This window comes from Rhineura floridana, chromosome 15 (assembly GCF_030035675.1).
Source record: "Rhineura floridana isolate rRhiFlo1 chromosome 15, rRhiFlo1.hap2, whole genome shotgun sequence".
In the NCBI taxonomy this organism is placed as follows: Eukaryota; Metazoa; Chordata; class Lepidosauria; order Squamata; family Rhineuridae; genus Rhineura; species Rhineura floridana.
The window spans coordinates 20576734-20595246 of NC_084494.1; the positions used below are offsets into that span (position 1 = coordinate 20576734).

Here is an 18513-nt window from a genome sequence, read left to right on the forward strand (position 1 = left end):
GTTCCCAGACCTCAGAGCTACCTACCCAAAGTGTATCTGTTTTTTCAAGATTCACAGTTTTGGCTCTGGAACTCTCTCCCCAGAAAGGCTTGCACCAAGTTTGTCTTTTCCATGCCAAGTGGAAGCCTTTATATTTGTCCAGGCCTTTTAAATTTCTACTCTGAATTTGGATTTTAGCTGGTCAAGCTGTTGTTGTGTTTTGTTTACTGTTGTTGTGAATTTAAATTTATATTATTTTTTTCTGTGTTAGAAGCTGCTCTTGAGAGTGCCTTTAAAAAAACCAAAAACCTCTAAGAGTGGGCTGTCAAACAAGCCAATAAACAAAACCTTGTGTGAACCACAAAGATGACATCTGAATAAACAGGCAAGGCCTGTAAATCACCCTCTAAAGAGCTCAAGAGGTTCTCATGTATTTTCAGTGCACAATCAGACACGTTCCGATTTCTACAGAACAGCTTTGCAATATGGAGATAAATCCAGTGGGACACCATTTCCATTTTAACACCTGCACCCACCACTACCTCTCTCTCTCTCTCTCTCTCTCTCTCTCTCTCTCTCTCTCTCTCTCACTCACTCACTCACACACACACACACACACACACACACACACACACACACACACAGAGAGAGAGAGAGAGAGAGAGAGAGAGAGAGAGCTGTGTAAATTCAGGCTCTATGTGGATAACTAAAATAACTTTAAAATAACAGTTACCGAAGAACAATCCTTGTAAAATTGATAGATTTTTCTCATTATAGGAGAGAAAAAAGACAGAGCGATTAAGTGGATTGGTCTGGGAGCACTGTTGAAGCCCTACAAGGGAAGCTACTGCTGCATTTTGCTTAGTCTGGTATTTCATCCTTTTCTGAGGATGTTTATGAAAAATTCCAAATATTTAATCCAGAAAGAAGTGTTATGCAGACATAAGTGAGCTGTCGCTGCCTGTAATATTAAGAGAGTTTTTGTGGCCCTCAATGCTTTCGTTCCATCCTAGACGCTGCTGCAAGAAGCTTGAAATTGTGACCGAACAGGAATGACCATAGAGCTCTCCTGCGCAGAAAGAAAGAGGATTATTTATGTCCTTTATAGACTTCTTACTATCAAATAGATCTTGTAGCAGCTCACATCAGAAAATGCACATATAGAAGTATACAATTTCAACCATTTAAGAAAAAAGAAATTCCAAGTACATAGATATACAATATGACATAATATCCATGTATGTCACAATAGTGTCCTGGCTTACCCATCCCAAAGCACCACGACAAGGCTTTTCTTTCAGGTAACAGAGAGGCCTTTATTCAAGAGGGCTTGATACAGGTTCAGTAGCAGGGTTTGCAATACAGGAGTCTAAGAGCAGGGTCTGGGATACAAGACTGGATCCCTGACAGATCACCACCCTCTTCCTGCCTAGCCTTAAAAGAGTGAGGCATGGCAAGATCACTCTGGAGGTGTGACTCTTGTTCTGCATGAGAAGGCTGTGCTTGTAGGTGGGTGCTGTGAGGGGGCTGCAACTGCTTGCATCGAGCCGTTGGTGACAGAATAGTGACTTGCCCCCTTGGCTCCTCCTTCTCCTCCTGCTCCACTGCCCCTCCCATCTGTTCAATGCCTTCCCCATTAGCCAGTGTAGCATCCTTCTCTGGGGCACGGGCCAAGGATGAAAGCTGGAGACTCCACTGTTCCTTCCCTAACAGCCAGTTAAGAGGGCTGGGTCCCCCACCTTCTCTTCTGGCTGGCCCCAATTTACTAGCCCCTCTGCTGCCACCTCCTCATATGCCAAACACTGCTACCTCCAGCCCAGACCTTGTAGAAACTGTGGGGCTCATGGCAAACAATCTTATCAATATAAAATTCTAATATATATATATATATATATATATATATATAGGTGTGTAGAGTTGCTACAAGCTACTGAGACTGAATCTGTCCAAATTTTGATAAGAATTTGTCAACAAATATGGAAAAGACTGGAAGCGTTCCATATACATCCCAATTCCAAAGAAAGGGGATCCCAGGGAATGCAGTAATTATCGAACTATTGTCTTAATATCCCATGCAAGTAAAGTAATGCTCAAGATTCTACAACAAAGGCTCTTACCATATATGGAGTGATAAATTCCAGATATCCAAGTTGGATTTAGAAAAGGAAGAGGTACCAGAGATCATATCGCAAACATACGTTGGATAATGGAACGGAGCAAGGAATTTCAGAAGGAAATCACCCTGTGCTTTATAGATTACATCAAAGCCTTTGATTGTGTAGATCATGAAAAACTATGGAATGCTTTAAAAGAAATGGGGGCGCCACAGCATCTGATTGTCCTGATGCGCAACCTATACTCTGGACAAGAGGCTACTGTAAGGACAGAATATGGAGAAACCGATTGGTTCCCAATTGGAAAGGGTGTGCAACAGGGATGTATTTTACCACTCTTTTTAAAAGACCTATACGCAGAACATATCATACGGAAAGCGTGATTGGACCAAGATGAAGGTGGTGTGAAAATTGGAGGGAGAAATATCAATAATTTAAGATATGCAGACGATACCATACTAAAAGAATTCAGAAGGAGGCTAGGACTGGGGAGAGCAGCTATGAGAGAACTAGAAAAGGTCCTCAAGTGCAAAGATGTATCACTGAACACTAAAGTCAGGATCATTCAGACCATGGTATTCCCGATATCTATGTATGGATGTGAAAGTTGGACAGTGAAAAAAGTGTTGGAGAAGAGCTTTGCGCAAACCTAAGCTCCTGCTTGAGACCCTAGAGAGTCCCTGCCAGTGACAGTAGACAATACTGAGCTAGATGGACCAACGGTCTGACTCAGTATGAGGTTTGTTCCATTTTCCCCATGTAAATGAAACTGACCTGACCACTGGCTTCCCTCTCCAGCAGACTCTGCACTTCTTAGTTAGCAAACATGACCCAGAGCTAGCAAAGGTTTTCTAGTAAAGCTGATAGCTGGGGAAGGGCTGTAACTCCATGGCAGAGTATCTGCTTTGCTTGCAGAAGGTCTTAGGTTCAATCCCAGGCATCTCCAGGTAGGGCTGGGAGAGAATCCCTGCCTGAAATCCTGGTGAACCGCTGCCAGTCAGTGTAGGCAACACTGAACTAGATGGACAAATGTTCTGACTTGGTATAAGGCAGCTTCCTAAGACTCCGCTGAGCTTCACAGTAGTTGGGAAGGGGGATGCATGAAGCAACACATATATGACAAAATAAGTTTGCAGCAGTGTTGAAGAACAATGTGATGGTATCACAAGTGCCTGGGCTACTGGCACAGAGCACAGCAGTGAGAAGCTCCCAAGTTGTAAGGCAGCTGTGGGGAATTGTTGCCCTTCCAGATATACCGAACTACAACTCCCATCAGCCCTGGCAAGCATGGCCCATGGCCAGAGGTGATGGAACTGCAGTTCAGCAACATCTGGAGGGCTAGTGGTTCCTCGTATCTGTTAAAAGGACAAGGAAGCTGTGCAATCCCTGAGCTTCTTTAACTTAGTTTGTGGAAAATCTCTTCTCTGAATAACCTGAAAAATAGGAAGAACTGCTTTATATATTATATATTCTCATCAACCATCCCTTCTAGCCCACATGGCTGTAATTAAGAGGTAGGGGTGGGGTTCTTATCATGTGCATGCTTGTTTTCCCATTCACAGAATCCTGTGGGCAAGACACTTCTCTTCTATAGAGGGAAGGGTCCCAAAGACAGCACTCCGGCTGTCTTTGCCACAAAACATCTTGTTAGAACAGCAAGAGCATCACCAAATTGGTGTCCTCTAGATCACTGTTCTTCAACCTTAAGTCCCCAGGTGCTGTTGGACTACAATTCCCATCATCCTTGGCCATTGGCTAAGCTGGCTGGGGTTAATAGGAGTTGGAGTCTGACAACATCTAGTGACCCAAGGTTGAAGAACAGTGCTCTTGATCTTGTTGGACTACAATTCCCACCAGCCAGCATGGTAGTCCAACAACATCTGGAGGGCACCAGGTTTGCAGAGGCTACATTATAAGATCACAGAAGGCTACTCTTCAAGCAGGTCTTTGGGGTCTGTGGCGGAAATCTTTCCCAGCACCTGCTAGCTGATCCATTTAGAATTAGAAATGTGAGGGATTTGACGTGGGGCCTTCAATTTGCAAACCAGGCATTCTGCTACTGAGGTACAGTCTTTCCCCTTGTTCGCCAGCGTCGGGGAAGGGCCATAGCTCAGTGGAAGAGCATCTCCTTTGCATGCAGCAAGTCCCAGGTTCAATTCCTGGCATCTCCAGGTATGGCTGGGAGAGAATCCCTGCCTGAAACCCTGGAAAACTGGGCTCATTCACACAGGAGCTGAACTCCGTTTTAAAGACAAAGTTTTTCTCATCGCGATAGAGTTTAAAGGTTAACACTCCTACCTTCCAATACACTGTTTTCTGTTCATACTGAAAGGGTCAATCATGCAGCTCCCTAATGACCACGCCATCTCATACTTCCTCTGGTTACCTTGGCAACTGAGCATGCTCAATTTGTTCCAATCCTCAAGTGCGAGTATTTGCATTTTCAGAATCCAGCAGAAATACAAATACTTGTTTGAACAATGTTGTGCCTTTTTGCACAAGTTAGGGGGGGAAGAAAAAAAAAAGCACTGGTTGCAGCAGGCTTGCAGAATGGGAGCCAGCAGGAAACGACCTGAACAAAGGGAGAAGGAGGGAGTGGGCGGGGACTCACAAAAGCATCGGAGCTAAGCGTCTACAAGTCCTAGAGATATGAAACAAAGATGGTTTTTCCTTCCCTTTTTGGATTAGAATTGGATTGATCTGATGTAGATTTAAACGGAAAAGCAGCGGCATGCCTTTGCATTCACAGAGACGTCATGTAAATCCTGCAAATTAAACGGGGCAGCAAGTAGCACCTGATTAACACTAAACGTCTGTGTGAACCAGTCCTCAGTATAAGGCAGCTTCCTGTGTTCCTTTGTCTTGTTCTCTAGGATGATTGATATTTCTTGTGTCATCTATTCATCCAGTTCTTTCTGTTTTCTATGACAGAACCCATGAGAGCTCCCAAAGGCCTTGCTTTTGCTGAGATCCAGCCCAGGCAGCTGACTCTTCAGTGGGAACCTCTAGGCTATAACCTGACACGTTGTCACACATATACTGTCACGCTCTGTTATCGTTATGCTGTGGGTCCAGGCCGCAATCAGACTTTTCGAGAGTGTGTGAAGATGGAGCGCAATGCTAACCGCTACACCATCAAGAATCTGCTACCTTACAAAAACATCCATGTCAAGCTTATTCTCTCCAACCCTGAGGGACGGAAGGAAGGCAAAGAGATGATATTTCAGACTGATGAAGATGGTGAGTTCTGCATCTTGAGTGGTGATGGGAGAGGGTGGAGAGAGCTTCGTTCTCTGGGACCAGTATGAATGACTCTAATTTATTGAGAATCATTCATGGAAATGTAAGCAAGAGGTGCAGTGGATGAGATTTTCCAGCTTTCATCACTTTCAGACTTAAGACGTGTTTGGGCATTTGGCTGAATGTGTAAACAGTTAAACCAGGTCTGGGGAACTTTTGGTCTTCCAAATGCTGTTGGACTCCAGCTTCCATCAGCTTCGGCCGGTGTGGCCAGTGGTCAAGGATGATGGAAACTGTAGTCCAAGAATGTCTAAAGGGCTACAGGCTCCCCATCCTTGAGTCAAACCATTGAAAGGGGCATGCAGATTACCTCCATCCATTAATATCCCCAGGCAAGTCCCTGACCTTCCCTTGTTAAGCAGAGAAGATCTTTAGGGGGATCTTACTTACATCTGCTTGAACACAAGCAGCAGGTCTCTTTAGATATCCTCTCCTCATCATGTGAAGGTCAGGGACTGAGTGTGCAGGGCTGGAGATGTTGTTGGCGGGGCCAGCAGCTGCAGCCTTCTGCTTCCTACACTGAAGGGACTTTCCTATTAGGAATAATGCCTGAGTAGGGTTTTAATGGAGAGAGGGGTGCAGGGAAACATGGCTGGAGGTGTTCACAACTCCCAAAGCATACTCAGTAGTATTGGATGGATGAAGATGAATACAGAAGCTTGGTAGGTTGAAGGAGACTCATCCCTCGCAACCTTTCTCCAATGATTGCAACTTCTCAATTGTATTGGAAAGTAAGTTTCATCACCCATCTCCTAACTGGGTAGGCTTGAGTTAGGATGTTATCCAAACCGCCCAGAGAGCTTCAGCTATGGGGCGGTATACAAGTTTAATAAATAAATAAATAAATAAATAAATAAAACTTGTGGTTCTCAAGATATTCTTGGATTCCAGTTCCCATCAGCCCCAACCAGCATGACCGATATCCAGAGATGATGGGAGCTGGAGTCCAGCAACATATTTGGGGGAGAGGAGAGAGACAGGTTAGCCCCTCTTATATACACAATCACAGTGAATGTGTTATAAGAGCCAATTCCTGGTAGTACTTCTACATGTGGGCATGCAGACTGATGAATGCCATAAGTCATGTTCACTGGTATTTGCCTGAATATGCATATGTTGTATCTATGGATGAGAGGCAGAGAGGCACACACCAGCCCAGCCCACCACACTGCCAACCTATCTGTTGTGTCCCCAGCCTTCTCCATGTTGAGCAGGGCCAGTCTGTAAGGGACATTATCAGGGTTGCCTTCATGCAGAGGATTCTATTCATGAGTAAAATCCCCTTTCAGACCTTCCATGCCCAATACAGGGAAGATCAGGGACTGAGCATGCAGGATGATGCACATGAGCCAGGATCAAGGTTCTTGTGTTGATACACAAAACCCTGAATAACTTGGGTCTAGGATATGTTAAGGACTGCCTGAGCCCTCATATCCCAGCCCAATCACTGAGATCATCTGGAGGAACGCTGTTAGTTGTCCCCATGTTACAGAGACCCAGTTGGCTTCAATCAGAAGTTGGACATTTAGTATCACAGGTCCCATGCTGTGGAACACTCTTCCAGCAGGCATCCTTGCTCTTGACTTGTTGGTATCTCTTGAAGATTTTTTTGTGGTGTCAGGCCTATGCAACTGTTTGGAATGTTTTCTGAATAGCCAGCCATTTTAATGATTGTGTTGTATTGTTTTAAAAAATATTTTTATGGTGTTGTTCACCGCCCTGATGTTTTGTGAAAACATGGTACAGAAATGCTTTTATAAATAAATAGAATGGGGATTTTGGGAGTAAAGCTTGCATGCACACCCCTGCCCCCCTAGACATAGAGCAAATGTCTGGACATGCTTGTTGTCTTTATGAGTGGCTGTGATGGTGAGATGCAATTATTCACTTGCAGGACTGTGGTATGTGACACAACCTTTGTTCTAGCAATATTTGCCAAAGCCTCTGATTAGGAGCTGTCTTTTATATATAGATGGCAGTGATTATTTTTCTGTTGGAAGCCACTTTGAACATGATAAGGAAGCAATGAAATGCAATAGAAAAGGAGGGATGAAAAAGACTGAGACCAGTACAAGAGGTCCTGCAAACCATTTGGGGAATTTTGTGTGTTTGGATATACCATATAGCTCAGTGGTCGAGCATCTACCTTGCATGCAGAAGGTCCCAGGTTCAAGTCCTGGCATCTCCAGGCAAGGCTGGGAGAGGCTCCCTGCCTGAAATCCTAGAGAGCCAATGCCAGTCAGCGTAGACAATACTAAACTAGATGGACCAAGGGCCTGACCTGTGTTTTCATAGGAGGGTGGTCTTTGTCCTAGTGTCAGACCAGCTTTCAGGGTTTAAACCAGGGATGTGAAACTTGTGGCCCTCCCAGATGTTACTGGACTCCATCTCCCATCAGCTCCAGCCAGCATGGCCAGGGATGATGGCAGTTTTAGTCAACCTCTGGAGAGCCACAGATTCTTCATCCCTGGCTCATAACTTCAGCTCTGTATTGACTGTTTAGCAAATACATTCATTCAAGGTGAGCTCATTGATGAGAAACTAGAAATATGGGATGCTGCTGTGGTGCAGGACAGCAATTCAGCAATGTCACCATGGTTACCAATGGGACTTATTTATACATGCATGAGACTAGCTGATTAGTGTTCTTTTCACCTTCCCTGTCCTGCTTTTCTTACCTCAGGGTTATTATAGCACCTGAATGCAGGAGTGGGGCACAGATACAAGAACACGTGGGGATTTTATTTATTTAAAGCTTTTTTTTACACTGCTCTTTTAGCCAAAAAGGCTCCCAGGTCAGCTTACAAGATCAATAGTTGGACAGTAGGCCTACTGTCTAAAAGACACAGCACATGAGGAAAAGGGAATGTGGAGGGAAGAGGAAAAAAGCAAACTCAAGGGCCAGTTTTTAACGTTACTATTCTCATAATGACCAGCTGGGATGGAGACAGTCTGATGGAATGCCCACCTCTAGGTGATAGCCGAGAGAGGGTCAAGAGAGAAGAGATAGGACATGACTGGCAGGGAAAGGTTGGAGGAAATGGCAACTGCTGGGTTCTCTTCTGATAATTCAGAACCTGACTTAAAATCAGTGGTGCAATTAGGTAATTTTAGATTCTGGACTTATGCCAGCCCTCTTAAGATAGTAACGTGTGTTCCTTTACTTTGCTCAAAATGTGATAGGTAAGCCCTGTTGTGTTTGAGGGCTCAGTTGCACATTCTTCCAAGTGGGGCCTTGGACCTCTTCCTCAAGGTCTTTGAGTGCCACTGCTTCAAGTAGATGAGCATGGTGCCACTGCTTAATTTAGCAATGTAGCACTGGCAATGGTGCCACTGCTTAAAGCAGATGAACATGGCAAGCATTTCATGTCCTCACAGACATGGGTTGTATATGCAATGTACATTTAAAGCACATGACCGCCCAAAGAATCCTGGGAACTGTAGTTGGGAATTGTAGCTCTGTGAGTGGTGAACTATAGTTTCCAGGATTCTTTGGGGGAAGCCATGTGCTTTAAATGTAAGGTGCATATACAACCATGAAAATGAAGAAACGAGAGATGGGTGTTGTGGGTTGGCTCAGCTTATCTGCTTTTTCCAAACTCACTGGTGCCTGATCTATACTTGCAGCAAAATGAGGAGGGAATGAGATGCTGGAATCCCAGCAAGCCAGAACAGATGGTGTACCACTTCAGATTAGAGAACAGGGGAAATTGCAGTTTTAAATGATTTTAAATTAAATGTTTCCTAGAGAGAGAGAGAGAATCACCCTTCCTGCAAGTAGAAAATCAATACATCGGAGGGGTTCCCCTAATGAGCTAGTTTCTTCTTTTACTTGCAAGAAGCTTCAACATGAAGGGAGGGGGTATCTGACAATGGCATACACTTCCTCGTCTGCAGGCTGGATAGGTACAGTCCACTCTACAGCAGTCTACCCTCTCAGTCTGCTTTTATGTGTGTAGATCAGGCTTGAAAATAAATGTTAGACAGTTGTGGGTGTTAAACCCCCATCAGCTTTTCTATTTTTGGAGAGTTTATATTTCATTATTGGGGCTTCTTTTCAGAACAAACCATTTTTCTTTCATCTTTTTTGCAAGTCTATCAAAGCTTAATAACAATAACTAATTACTACCTTGTTCTCAGCCAGCCCCTTTCATCTGTGGATCTCAAATACCAATAAATTAAGGCTCACAACACCTCCATGAGGTAGATATTCATGGTGACAAAGGGCCCAAGGATCAGTCTGCCTCTGATGTCTGCTCAGTGTAGATAGTTCAGGCCATCACTGACCTGGATAAATGCTGTTTCATATCATGAAGAATAATTTCCCAGTGCTTCTGATGATAACTGGGGCATGGCACTTGATCGGCATTTCTTAATTTAAAAACTTCCTGTGCTGCACCTGTTTCTACAGCCCCCTTGTGCAGTCATTGTGTGTCAAGGGTCATCGGATCCAGATGATGCTTTTCTACCAGGATGGTGAGCTACATGTAAGGATGGGTGAATCTGTCAATTTCAGGTTCTCTGTCATTTTTCCAATCTTACCTTCACTTTTCCAAGGTTCTATGTCAGTTGGCATTTGTTTTTTAAAAACACACACAAGTATTCATCAAAATTAATTAGCATTTTAGTGTGAATTTCTTCTAATATACACTTTTGTATGCAATTGTATGCAATTTTGCCTAACAGAATATATTTGTGCTAATATATGCATTTTTAGTGTATGTGTTATTGTACATATTATTTGACTTGACAACTGCACTGCAAAAAAGTGCCAATTGTGGACTGTGCTTTGGTTTCTGCATTGTTTTGGAAAGTGCAAATTAAGTGAGTTCATCTTTAAAAGAAAATGGAATCAAATTTCTCCTCCATTTTTACACATTGCTAAGGATGGGGGAGAAATTTGATTTTGTTTTCATTTAAAGAAACGAAAACTTACTCACTTAATGATGAACTTAATTAATTTGCACTTTCCAAAACAATATGAGAACTGAAATGCAACCGTCTTTTGAAAGTCATACTTGTCTGAATTTTGCAATGCAGTTATACAACCAAGTGATGGGTACAAAAATGCATATACTAGGGGACAGTGTGTATAAAAAGGAATATATTAGTGAAAACATACAAAAATGCATTGTAGTAGGAGAAACTGCTTGAAGAAATGTGTACATTTGTCAAAACTGCATATAAGAATGAGCTTATTCCAAGAAATTCTCACTAAAATGCTGAAAAGTTGTAGGTATTTTTTTAAAAAAATCACAGATTTTTGCAGAAATGTGGAGAAGTGAATTTAAGTTTGGAAAAACAAGAAACTCAGAGAACCAAAATTGACAGATCCTTCCATCCCTGTCTGCTCCTGAACTAAATCAGTGAGTGTGATGGCTAGTTTGCTACCTGTAGGATTACCATCCTACTTTATTTCTGCCTTACGTTTCCTTCCAAAAGGAAGCCCAAGGTGGCTAACAGCATCATACAAAAATGAAAACAATAATATTGAACTACAACCAAATGATATAAAAATTCTTGTTTGTTGTTTTAAAAAATTATTTCAATAATCCTGTAGAGTTCCAAACTGACAGCACAAAACCGAGTACATGATAAAGATTCCAAATGCTTAGTACTGATGTAGCGATTTAAAGCAATTTCAGAGACATTCTCTCAGCAGTCTTTGCAACAACCTGGTGAAGGTGGGGCCCAGAGTTGTTTGTTTTTGTTTACTTGTTTGCTTGTTTGTTTATAGATTTATATCCCACCCTTTCTCCCAGTAGGAGCCCAGGGCGACAACATCCAGGGAGGATGTTGTCATCATCTCCATATTGCAAGTTGAATGGCTGCAGTCGAAAAAGAGAAGCTTGACAAAATGCTTTGTAAATGAGTCCTGGTCAAGCCAAGATTTGCACTAGGCTCTTCCCAATCCACATTCTGGGTAACTGCTAGAGCTGAACCTTTTCTCCCTATCTGCCAACCCCTTCTGTCTCCTCCCCCTTTTCCCACCCAATGGGTTACCTGTGGAGGAGCAGATCACTCTTGCCAGAGCTCTGAACTTGTACAGAGCTTTCCCCCTTCCATTGTTTCACCTGTTATGGCTCCCCAATTTTTCTCGTCCACCATGGTTTCATCCATGGTCTCCTGCCATCCATCCACATGAGGTTAGGCTGAGAACTGCAGGTTGTCCTCTTCTGTTGTAGACAATTCTGAGCCAAGTGGGCTAATATCTAAAAGATCTTCTCACCCTTTATATACCCAGTTGGTCACCATGCTCTGCAGGTGAGGTCCTCCTGCAGATAGTTATCAGAATTGGGCCTACCCTTTGGAAGTCCTGCCCCTTAAATATTAGGCTGCATTCACACCATACATTTATTCCACTATTATTCGACTTTAAACAGTCATGGCTTCTGGGAAGTGTAGTTTGTGAAAGGTGCTGAGAGTTGTTAAGGGACTCCTATTCCACTCACAGAGTTGCAATTCCAATTCTTCCCCAGGAAGAGGAAATGACTGCTTAAACCACTCTGGGAATTGTAGCTTTGTGAGAATAGGAGTCTTATAACAACTCTCAGCACTCTTAACAAACTACACTTCCCAGCATTCTTTGGGGGAGGTAATAAATATAATGTGTGAACATGGCCTTAGACAGGCAACATCTCTGTTGCCTTTTTGGTGTCTACTGGAGAACTTCCTGTTCCAGCAGAGAATTCCATCTGTGTTTTTTTTGAAGTTTTATTTTTTAAGATGTTTTATTCTATCACTCATTGTTTGTCACCATGGGATCCTCTGGGAGGAAGGGCAGGATATAAATTTAATAATAGTCTGAGTCAAAATAAGGCAGAACCCTATGTTCTTTGGGTTGTATCAAATGCTTGTCTTACTCACTGTAGACCTGTTGAAATTAATGGCCACGACTAAGTTAGGTCTATTAATTTCAGTGGGTCTACTGTGAGTAGGATTTAGTTGGATGCAGCCCATAGTGCCTAGAATTTATGGAGCTGGGTCTTTTTATTTTTCACTTGCAAAGGCAACAGTCTTTAGAAGACCTGAGATGGTAATTTCTCATGTTAGGATATTTCTTCTAGCAAAGTGGAAAGAATAGGTTTAATATTATAAAACTATTAAGGAGATGTTTCTCACCTGCTTCTCCTCCATCAGTTAATCAGTCTGGAAGGACATCCTTATATTCAGACATTTTTGCCTTGCTTTGCCACCACTGGTTCCATGGTGAACTCTGGAGGGCCATTTGCAATGTTCTAAGAGCTGGGGTTTGTGGTGGAGCCATTAATAAATTGGTTTTTTTTCCCTTCAGTGTTTTTATTGTTGTCAAAACCAATGCCATATTATGAAAATCAGAGGTTGGCCTGCTGAGAAGGGCCCCTTTAACTGATAATTTCTTGGGGAAAAATTAGTAGACCACACCAGTGCCATAGTAGCAAGGCTAGAGCCTTATTAGCCTGCTTGATAAATCCAGCCCGAGTCAAAATGGCCTCAGTCTCCATTGTCAGAAAAATCAAGTCCTGGGTCAATCCAGATATTCTTGATTGTTCCTCATCCTTTCCGTGGGCCGCCTATATGGAGTTCATGGGCCACCAGTATGACAACTTCTGGTATACCATAGAGGGGCTAGCTGCAGGAGATGTACTGTGTTCCCAAAGACAGCGATGGGAATAACTTTCCTCAGTTAATCTCCCTTTTCATTCACCAATTATCTCTCCACACATATGCCAGGATGACTCAGGTTCTGAATAAGGCCTGTATTAATAATAGCTTTAGCTGCCCCACAGCTGGGAGAAGTGAAGAGTGAGCTGTAAAGGGTGATGTGGAGGGACCTCTGGGGAGAATGTTCCCAGAAATCTTACTATGCTAATAGCTGCAAGCTAGTTAGGCATGTGAACTTAACCTATACTATACAAAATGTTAGCTGTTTAACATTGTACTATTCATGTCAGGATTGAAAAAGCTGCCTTGTTTAAAACTTCCATCAAAGGCCAGGCCTCAAGAACAAAGCTTTTCACTACATTCATGCCATATCTTTTTATCATCTGTTAGCAGAATATGGGACTTTTTATACAGCACATTTCTTGCTACGAGTCTTTCATACTGTGTGAAACGTAATGCCATGTCCCTGTTTGCATGAGCTTGTCTAAGTGTCTTCTTAACATGGGTGGATTAGCTACTTTTGTAGATTTCCTTCTTTCCCTCTGGATAAATTGATAACTACATGAATTATTCAACCTGATTTACTGGAAATCAATTGTACTGTGATCCATTGGAATTGATTAGAACCCTTGATTACAACATATTAGAATTAATTGTACCCCTTGATTTTAAAACCAAACCAGACTGCCCTTTCCTCCTTTCCTAAACTTGCTGCTTGTTAAAGGGGCCCTGGTTAGACAAATTTAAAAGTAGTTATGCACAAGGTTCAGAAAAAAGTATCCTCTGGCTCCTCTTCTGAGGCACAAGGACCAACAGCCGTGGGCACGGCAGTGCCAGTGAACTGTTTTTCCTCAAGTGCCAAAGCCTCGAAAGCAAGCCTCCCAAGGTGCAAAAGCAGACAGCCACCATATTATCAAGAATGGGGGCTCAAAATGCCTGAAAATTGAACTGAGCAAAATGACGCAGGAGCTTAAAGAAATAAGGGATCCTGTGAGAGAGGAGAATGAGATCAGAGATGAGAAAAGAAAAAATAAAGGGAAGATACAAGCCCTGGAGATTGGAACAAATGTGGAATTGGAAAAAGATCTGGAGTTTATGGATATTAGAAATAAAATCTACTGTTTGGAATTTAACGTTATCTCTGAAGGAATTAATGAAGATATTAGAGATAAAGTTATCAATGGCTTGGATAATCTTCTGGACTGGAATGACGTGATGGAGCTTGATATAGAGAAAATCTATGGAATTAACAGCAGCCATGTGACAATGGAAAAACTCTCAAGAGATGAGCCAGTGCATTTTGTAAAAAAGAAGAACACAGATATGACTTTACAACAATATTTCAGCAACTTATTCAGAATTGATGGCAAGAAAATATTTGGGATAGAGGAAATTCCCATCAGACTCTTATTATATGACTATGGCTATGACAGCAAGATTATTATGGAATACTGATAATGGAAGATTGGACACTGAAATTACTGGACTTAACAGGACTATTGAAGATGGAAGATGGAATTAATATGGATAATGGAATAATGGCTATTGAAATTATTGGACCTAACAGATTTTAATGAGATGGATTAATCGATATGTTTATTTGGACTATGGTTATGACAATAAGATTATTATTATTATTGAGATGGATTAATCGACATGTTTATTTGGAGAAAAATTGATAGATATATTTCTTAAAGAATTGAAACCTCTCTTTGACTTTTTGTGGAAAGAATAAAGTAATGTTTATGAGATTTGATGATTAATTAAGATAACTACTGGAGGAAAGTGATTTTATAATATAATTTAAGAGACAGGATTGTTATATATTGTAGACCTACAACTGATTTGATCTGCGACAAATGGGAAATCAACATTTTATTTTTTTGTTTAATCATTTTTGTTTTGTTTTGTTTTTTGTCTTTGAATGTTTTATGATTTTGTTTTGTATGTTTTATGAAAATTTGAATAAAAATTATTGTAAAAAAAAAAGAATGGAGGCTCAAAATGCAAGGAGCAGAGTCTGAATGGTTCTGCAGTAGCAGTGGAGATGGCAGGCAATGAAAAAGTGAATGGCGGGCAAGGAGGTGGCTCAAAGTTCAAGCATCCCCATGCTAGTGGTGGCAGGAGCCAATGGGGACAGTCTATCTTATGAAGAACGGGTTGTGCAGATGTGCCAGATACATTGCGGAAGGGCAGTAGTCAGAGAGCTCTCACAAAGAGGAAGAGTTATCAAGGGATGGAGGAGGATTGAGCATAACCAAGAGAACCAGCTGGTTCCTATATCTGCCTCTGATAGCTCCTCCGTTAAAACCATGTAAAGGAGAGGACATGGATCAGATAAATTCACTGGAAAAAATGAACATATTTATTTATGAACCACTGGAATATAAAATCTCAAGATAGCATACAGCGTTTACGTATGATTTTCACTGATGTAATTGGATGGTTGAAAAGGTTATTTTCTTTCTTTTCATTGTTACACTTTTGTGTGAAATATTTATATTAAAGAAGCGTGAAACCTGCCTAGAGTCAGGCTCCTAGCTGACCATGCAGCTAGGAAACAAACCAGCAAAGATTGGATGATGGCAGTGACATCAACAAGAAAAATGCAAGCAGTAAAATGAGCAATTTTCAGGATAAAGCAAGCACATTATGCCTCTCCGCTTTCAAACAAGGCAGGAGATGGGAGATGGATGTCCAGAAACCTGACAGAAAGAGTCAATTGGAGGTTGTTATACAGCCACAAGAGTGGCTGTATACTATAGCCAGTGTGGATTTTTCACATTCCGCAATGATAAATTGAAAATATCCCCCCATGCCATTCTGATGCTTCCCATAAACTCATTTCAAAACAAAACCGTACACAATGAAACACTTGCTTAACAACCCTCTACATTTTCATGACAATACAAAAAATAGACAGAATCAAGCGTTCAAAGTGTAAAAAGTGAAAGAGAAACAGATCCCTTTTGTAATTTTTTCTGTCAGAGTTCTCATAATCTGTTGAAATTCATTTAAAATCAGCATGTTCACAGAGTACCTGTATTCCTATTACTGATCTTGCCCCCTACTCTGACCTTCATCTTCTGCAGTTTAAAAGTTAAAAAAAAAATGCCTGGCTGATTTTTAATTAATTTAAGAAATTTTGCACTGAAGTCGATTATAACGTCGGGCATGCTCAGTAAGAACCGTCAAGTGTTCTAAAAGCCAGACTCACAGCTGCTTGGCTTGGCTAATCAGGAGCCACACCCACGCCAGACCTTTATTTCACTTGAGACAGTCAAGCTTCCCCCAAAGAATCCTGGGAAGTGTAGTTTGTGAAGGATGCTGAGAGGAAACTCCTGTTCCTCTGACAGAGCTCCAGTTGCCAGAGTGGTTTAACAGTTAGCTGCTCTGATTGAAGGTCTGTGAGGGGAACAGGACGTCTCCCAGCAACTCTCAGCACTCTTCAGTAACCACACTTCCCAGGATTCTTTGGAGAAAGCCATGACTGTCTAAAGTGGAATCAAGGACTGGTGTGGATGTGGCCAGTAATAGGTTTGGTTTAAATTTGGGTGGGAGGCTACATGAGCCTGATGTAGAATAAAAAGGTGGGGGAAATGCTGAAAAGCAATGATATTGTCCACAATGTTTTCCTTTTGGAAAGGAAAGGGACTTCCTCTCTGCCCAGTGTCCACCCACCCAATCTCCTCCCCACCCCTTCCCCAGGTCAGTTTCACCTATCCTAAGCTTGATTGAACAGAAATAAATCCCACTGAACTCAAAAAGTATGCAAATGATCAAACCTACCCTCCCTTCTCCTGCCTCCTATCCCCTCCCTCTTGCCCCTTTCCTCTCCTCCTCTTGCCCTCCCTCTCCCTCCCCCTTCCCTTCCAATCCCCTTCTCCCCCTCTCCCCCCATGGTCAGTTTTTCCTATCTTAAGCACAGGAGTGAATCTCATTGAACTCAAGCATGCAAATGATCAAACCTGCCCTCCCCTCCTTGACACAGATTTCTGGGATGAATAATGAAAGAAATATAATTTTCTAGATTAGGTTCTCTGTAGAAACAGTAGTAACACAGGAAAGAAGCAAAGTAAGAAGAACACCAACAAAATACAAAAAAAATGTAATTCTCCATCTTTGGAGATGTAATTCTGATTGCAGGTGTTGCCACCACTCACTATACGCTCAGAGGCACATGTTACCAAATTCTTCCAAGCTACACAGAAAATGGATTGGCCTGTGAAAGACCAACCCAAATTGTGTTTGCATTTTTACAAATTTGTAGGGCAGTACAGTATCTCAGAGAGGAGGTCAGGTCTCCTGCTTGCCTGGTGCATTCACTATAGCTGCCCAGTTTCCCAGCTTTTTAAAGTTTGATAGAAATATCTGTGAGCTATAGGTACGTTCTTAAACCACAAGGTTTTTTGCCTATTAGTGATCTAAACACAAAGGTCCAGTTTACTTGGAAAGAGGACACTGCGAGAAAATGGAGTGGTTAGATGAAAGAGAGAAAATTCTGGTCGACGATCTACAAGCATGCTGTCCTGTGGTATATCAAGGACTGAAATGTAGGTTTGATAGAGTGGAAGAGAAAATGGGGAACAACTGAAGACCAATGGAATCTAGTATGGTTGGGGAATGCAGAACAACGTGCAGTACAGCAAAGCGTTTCATCCACTTCTAGCTGCTGTTTTGTCTCATTCTCTTGAAGGAACAAGAAAATTTTGGTTAGAAGATTAGGCTCCTATTATCAAGATTAGGCTCCAATCCAACTGATGGAGTTGGAGTCCAATAAGATTTGGAGGGCCAAAGGTTCACCCCTTCATTATCCCAGCAGTGTCCCTGAATAGTATTATGTCTGTCTGTCTCTCTAATCACATCAACTCCTTAGGAAAAAGTATATATAGGAATCTGCCAGATCATTGACTCATCTAGGTCAATATTTTCTACACTGACTAGCAGCAGCTCTCCCAGGTCCCAGGCAGAGATCTTTCCCATCACCTGCAACCTGATCCTCTTGAAACTGGATATTGCAGTGCCCTGTCTTCACTGTGCTGTGTCCCTCCCCCCAGTGTTGCACTTGGTGATACAACTGCAGTGGGGGAGGCTCCTGTTCTCCACCTACAGCCATAAACAGGATCTCTCTCTTTCTATCCCCCACTGCTTGTCATAATTGCATACATTTTCCTAGCACTGAATATTCAAGCTATTTGTAGGAAAGACCTCAAAGGACCCATGTAAATATGCCCCTGCAGCATTTGTTGTGGGCCCAGTGCATAAGCATGGGCATAGACCTTGTGTGTTCCACTCATAATTTGCAATTAACTCCACTTTGCAAGTTCAGGGTAAACACTAAAATTCAATCACAGGGGAATTGTTTAGTTTCTCATCCAGAGTCTTATCATAAGACTTTACAGCTCCAGGTTACATTGTAATTAATCTCCACATTTTTTAAGCTTTAAGTATTCACAATTAACCTGAAGGAGCTTGT

At 42.1% G+C, this 18513-nt stretch overlaps 1 protein-coding gene across 6 annotated transcripts in view; it reads left to right on the forward strand.

Annotated features, from left to right (window-relative positions):
- The window catches only part of PTPRU (protein tyrosine phosphatase receptor type U), a 580511-nt gene that overhangs the window by 322938 nt on the left and 239060 nt on the right, over positions 1 to 18513 (forward strand). For all 6 annotated transcript variants that reach the window (XR_009759096.1, XM_061596132.1, XM_061596131.1 and 3 more), the window contains one exon: positions 5025 to 5333. Coding sequence is in view for 5 of the 6 variants with exons in the window: in XM_061596132.1 (XP_061452116.1) it covers positions 5025 to 5333 (309 nt within the window). In the remaining variant the exon portion in view is untranslated. The remainder of the gene's footprint in view (positions 1 to 5024; positions 5334 to 18513) is intronic.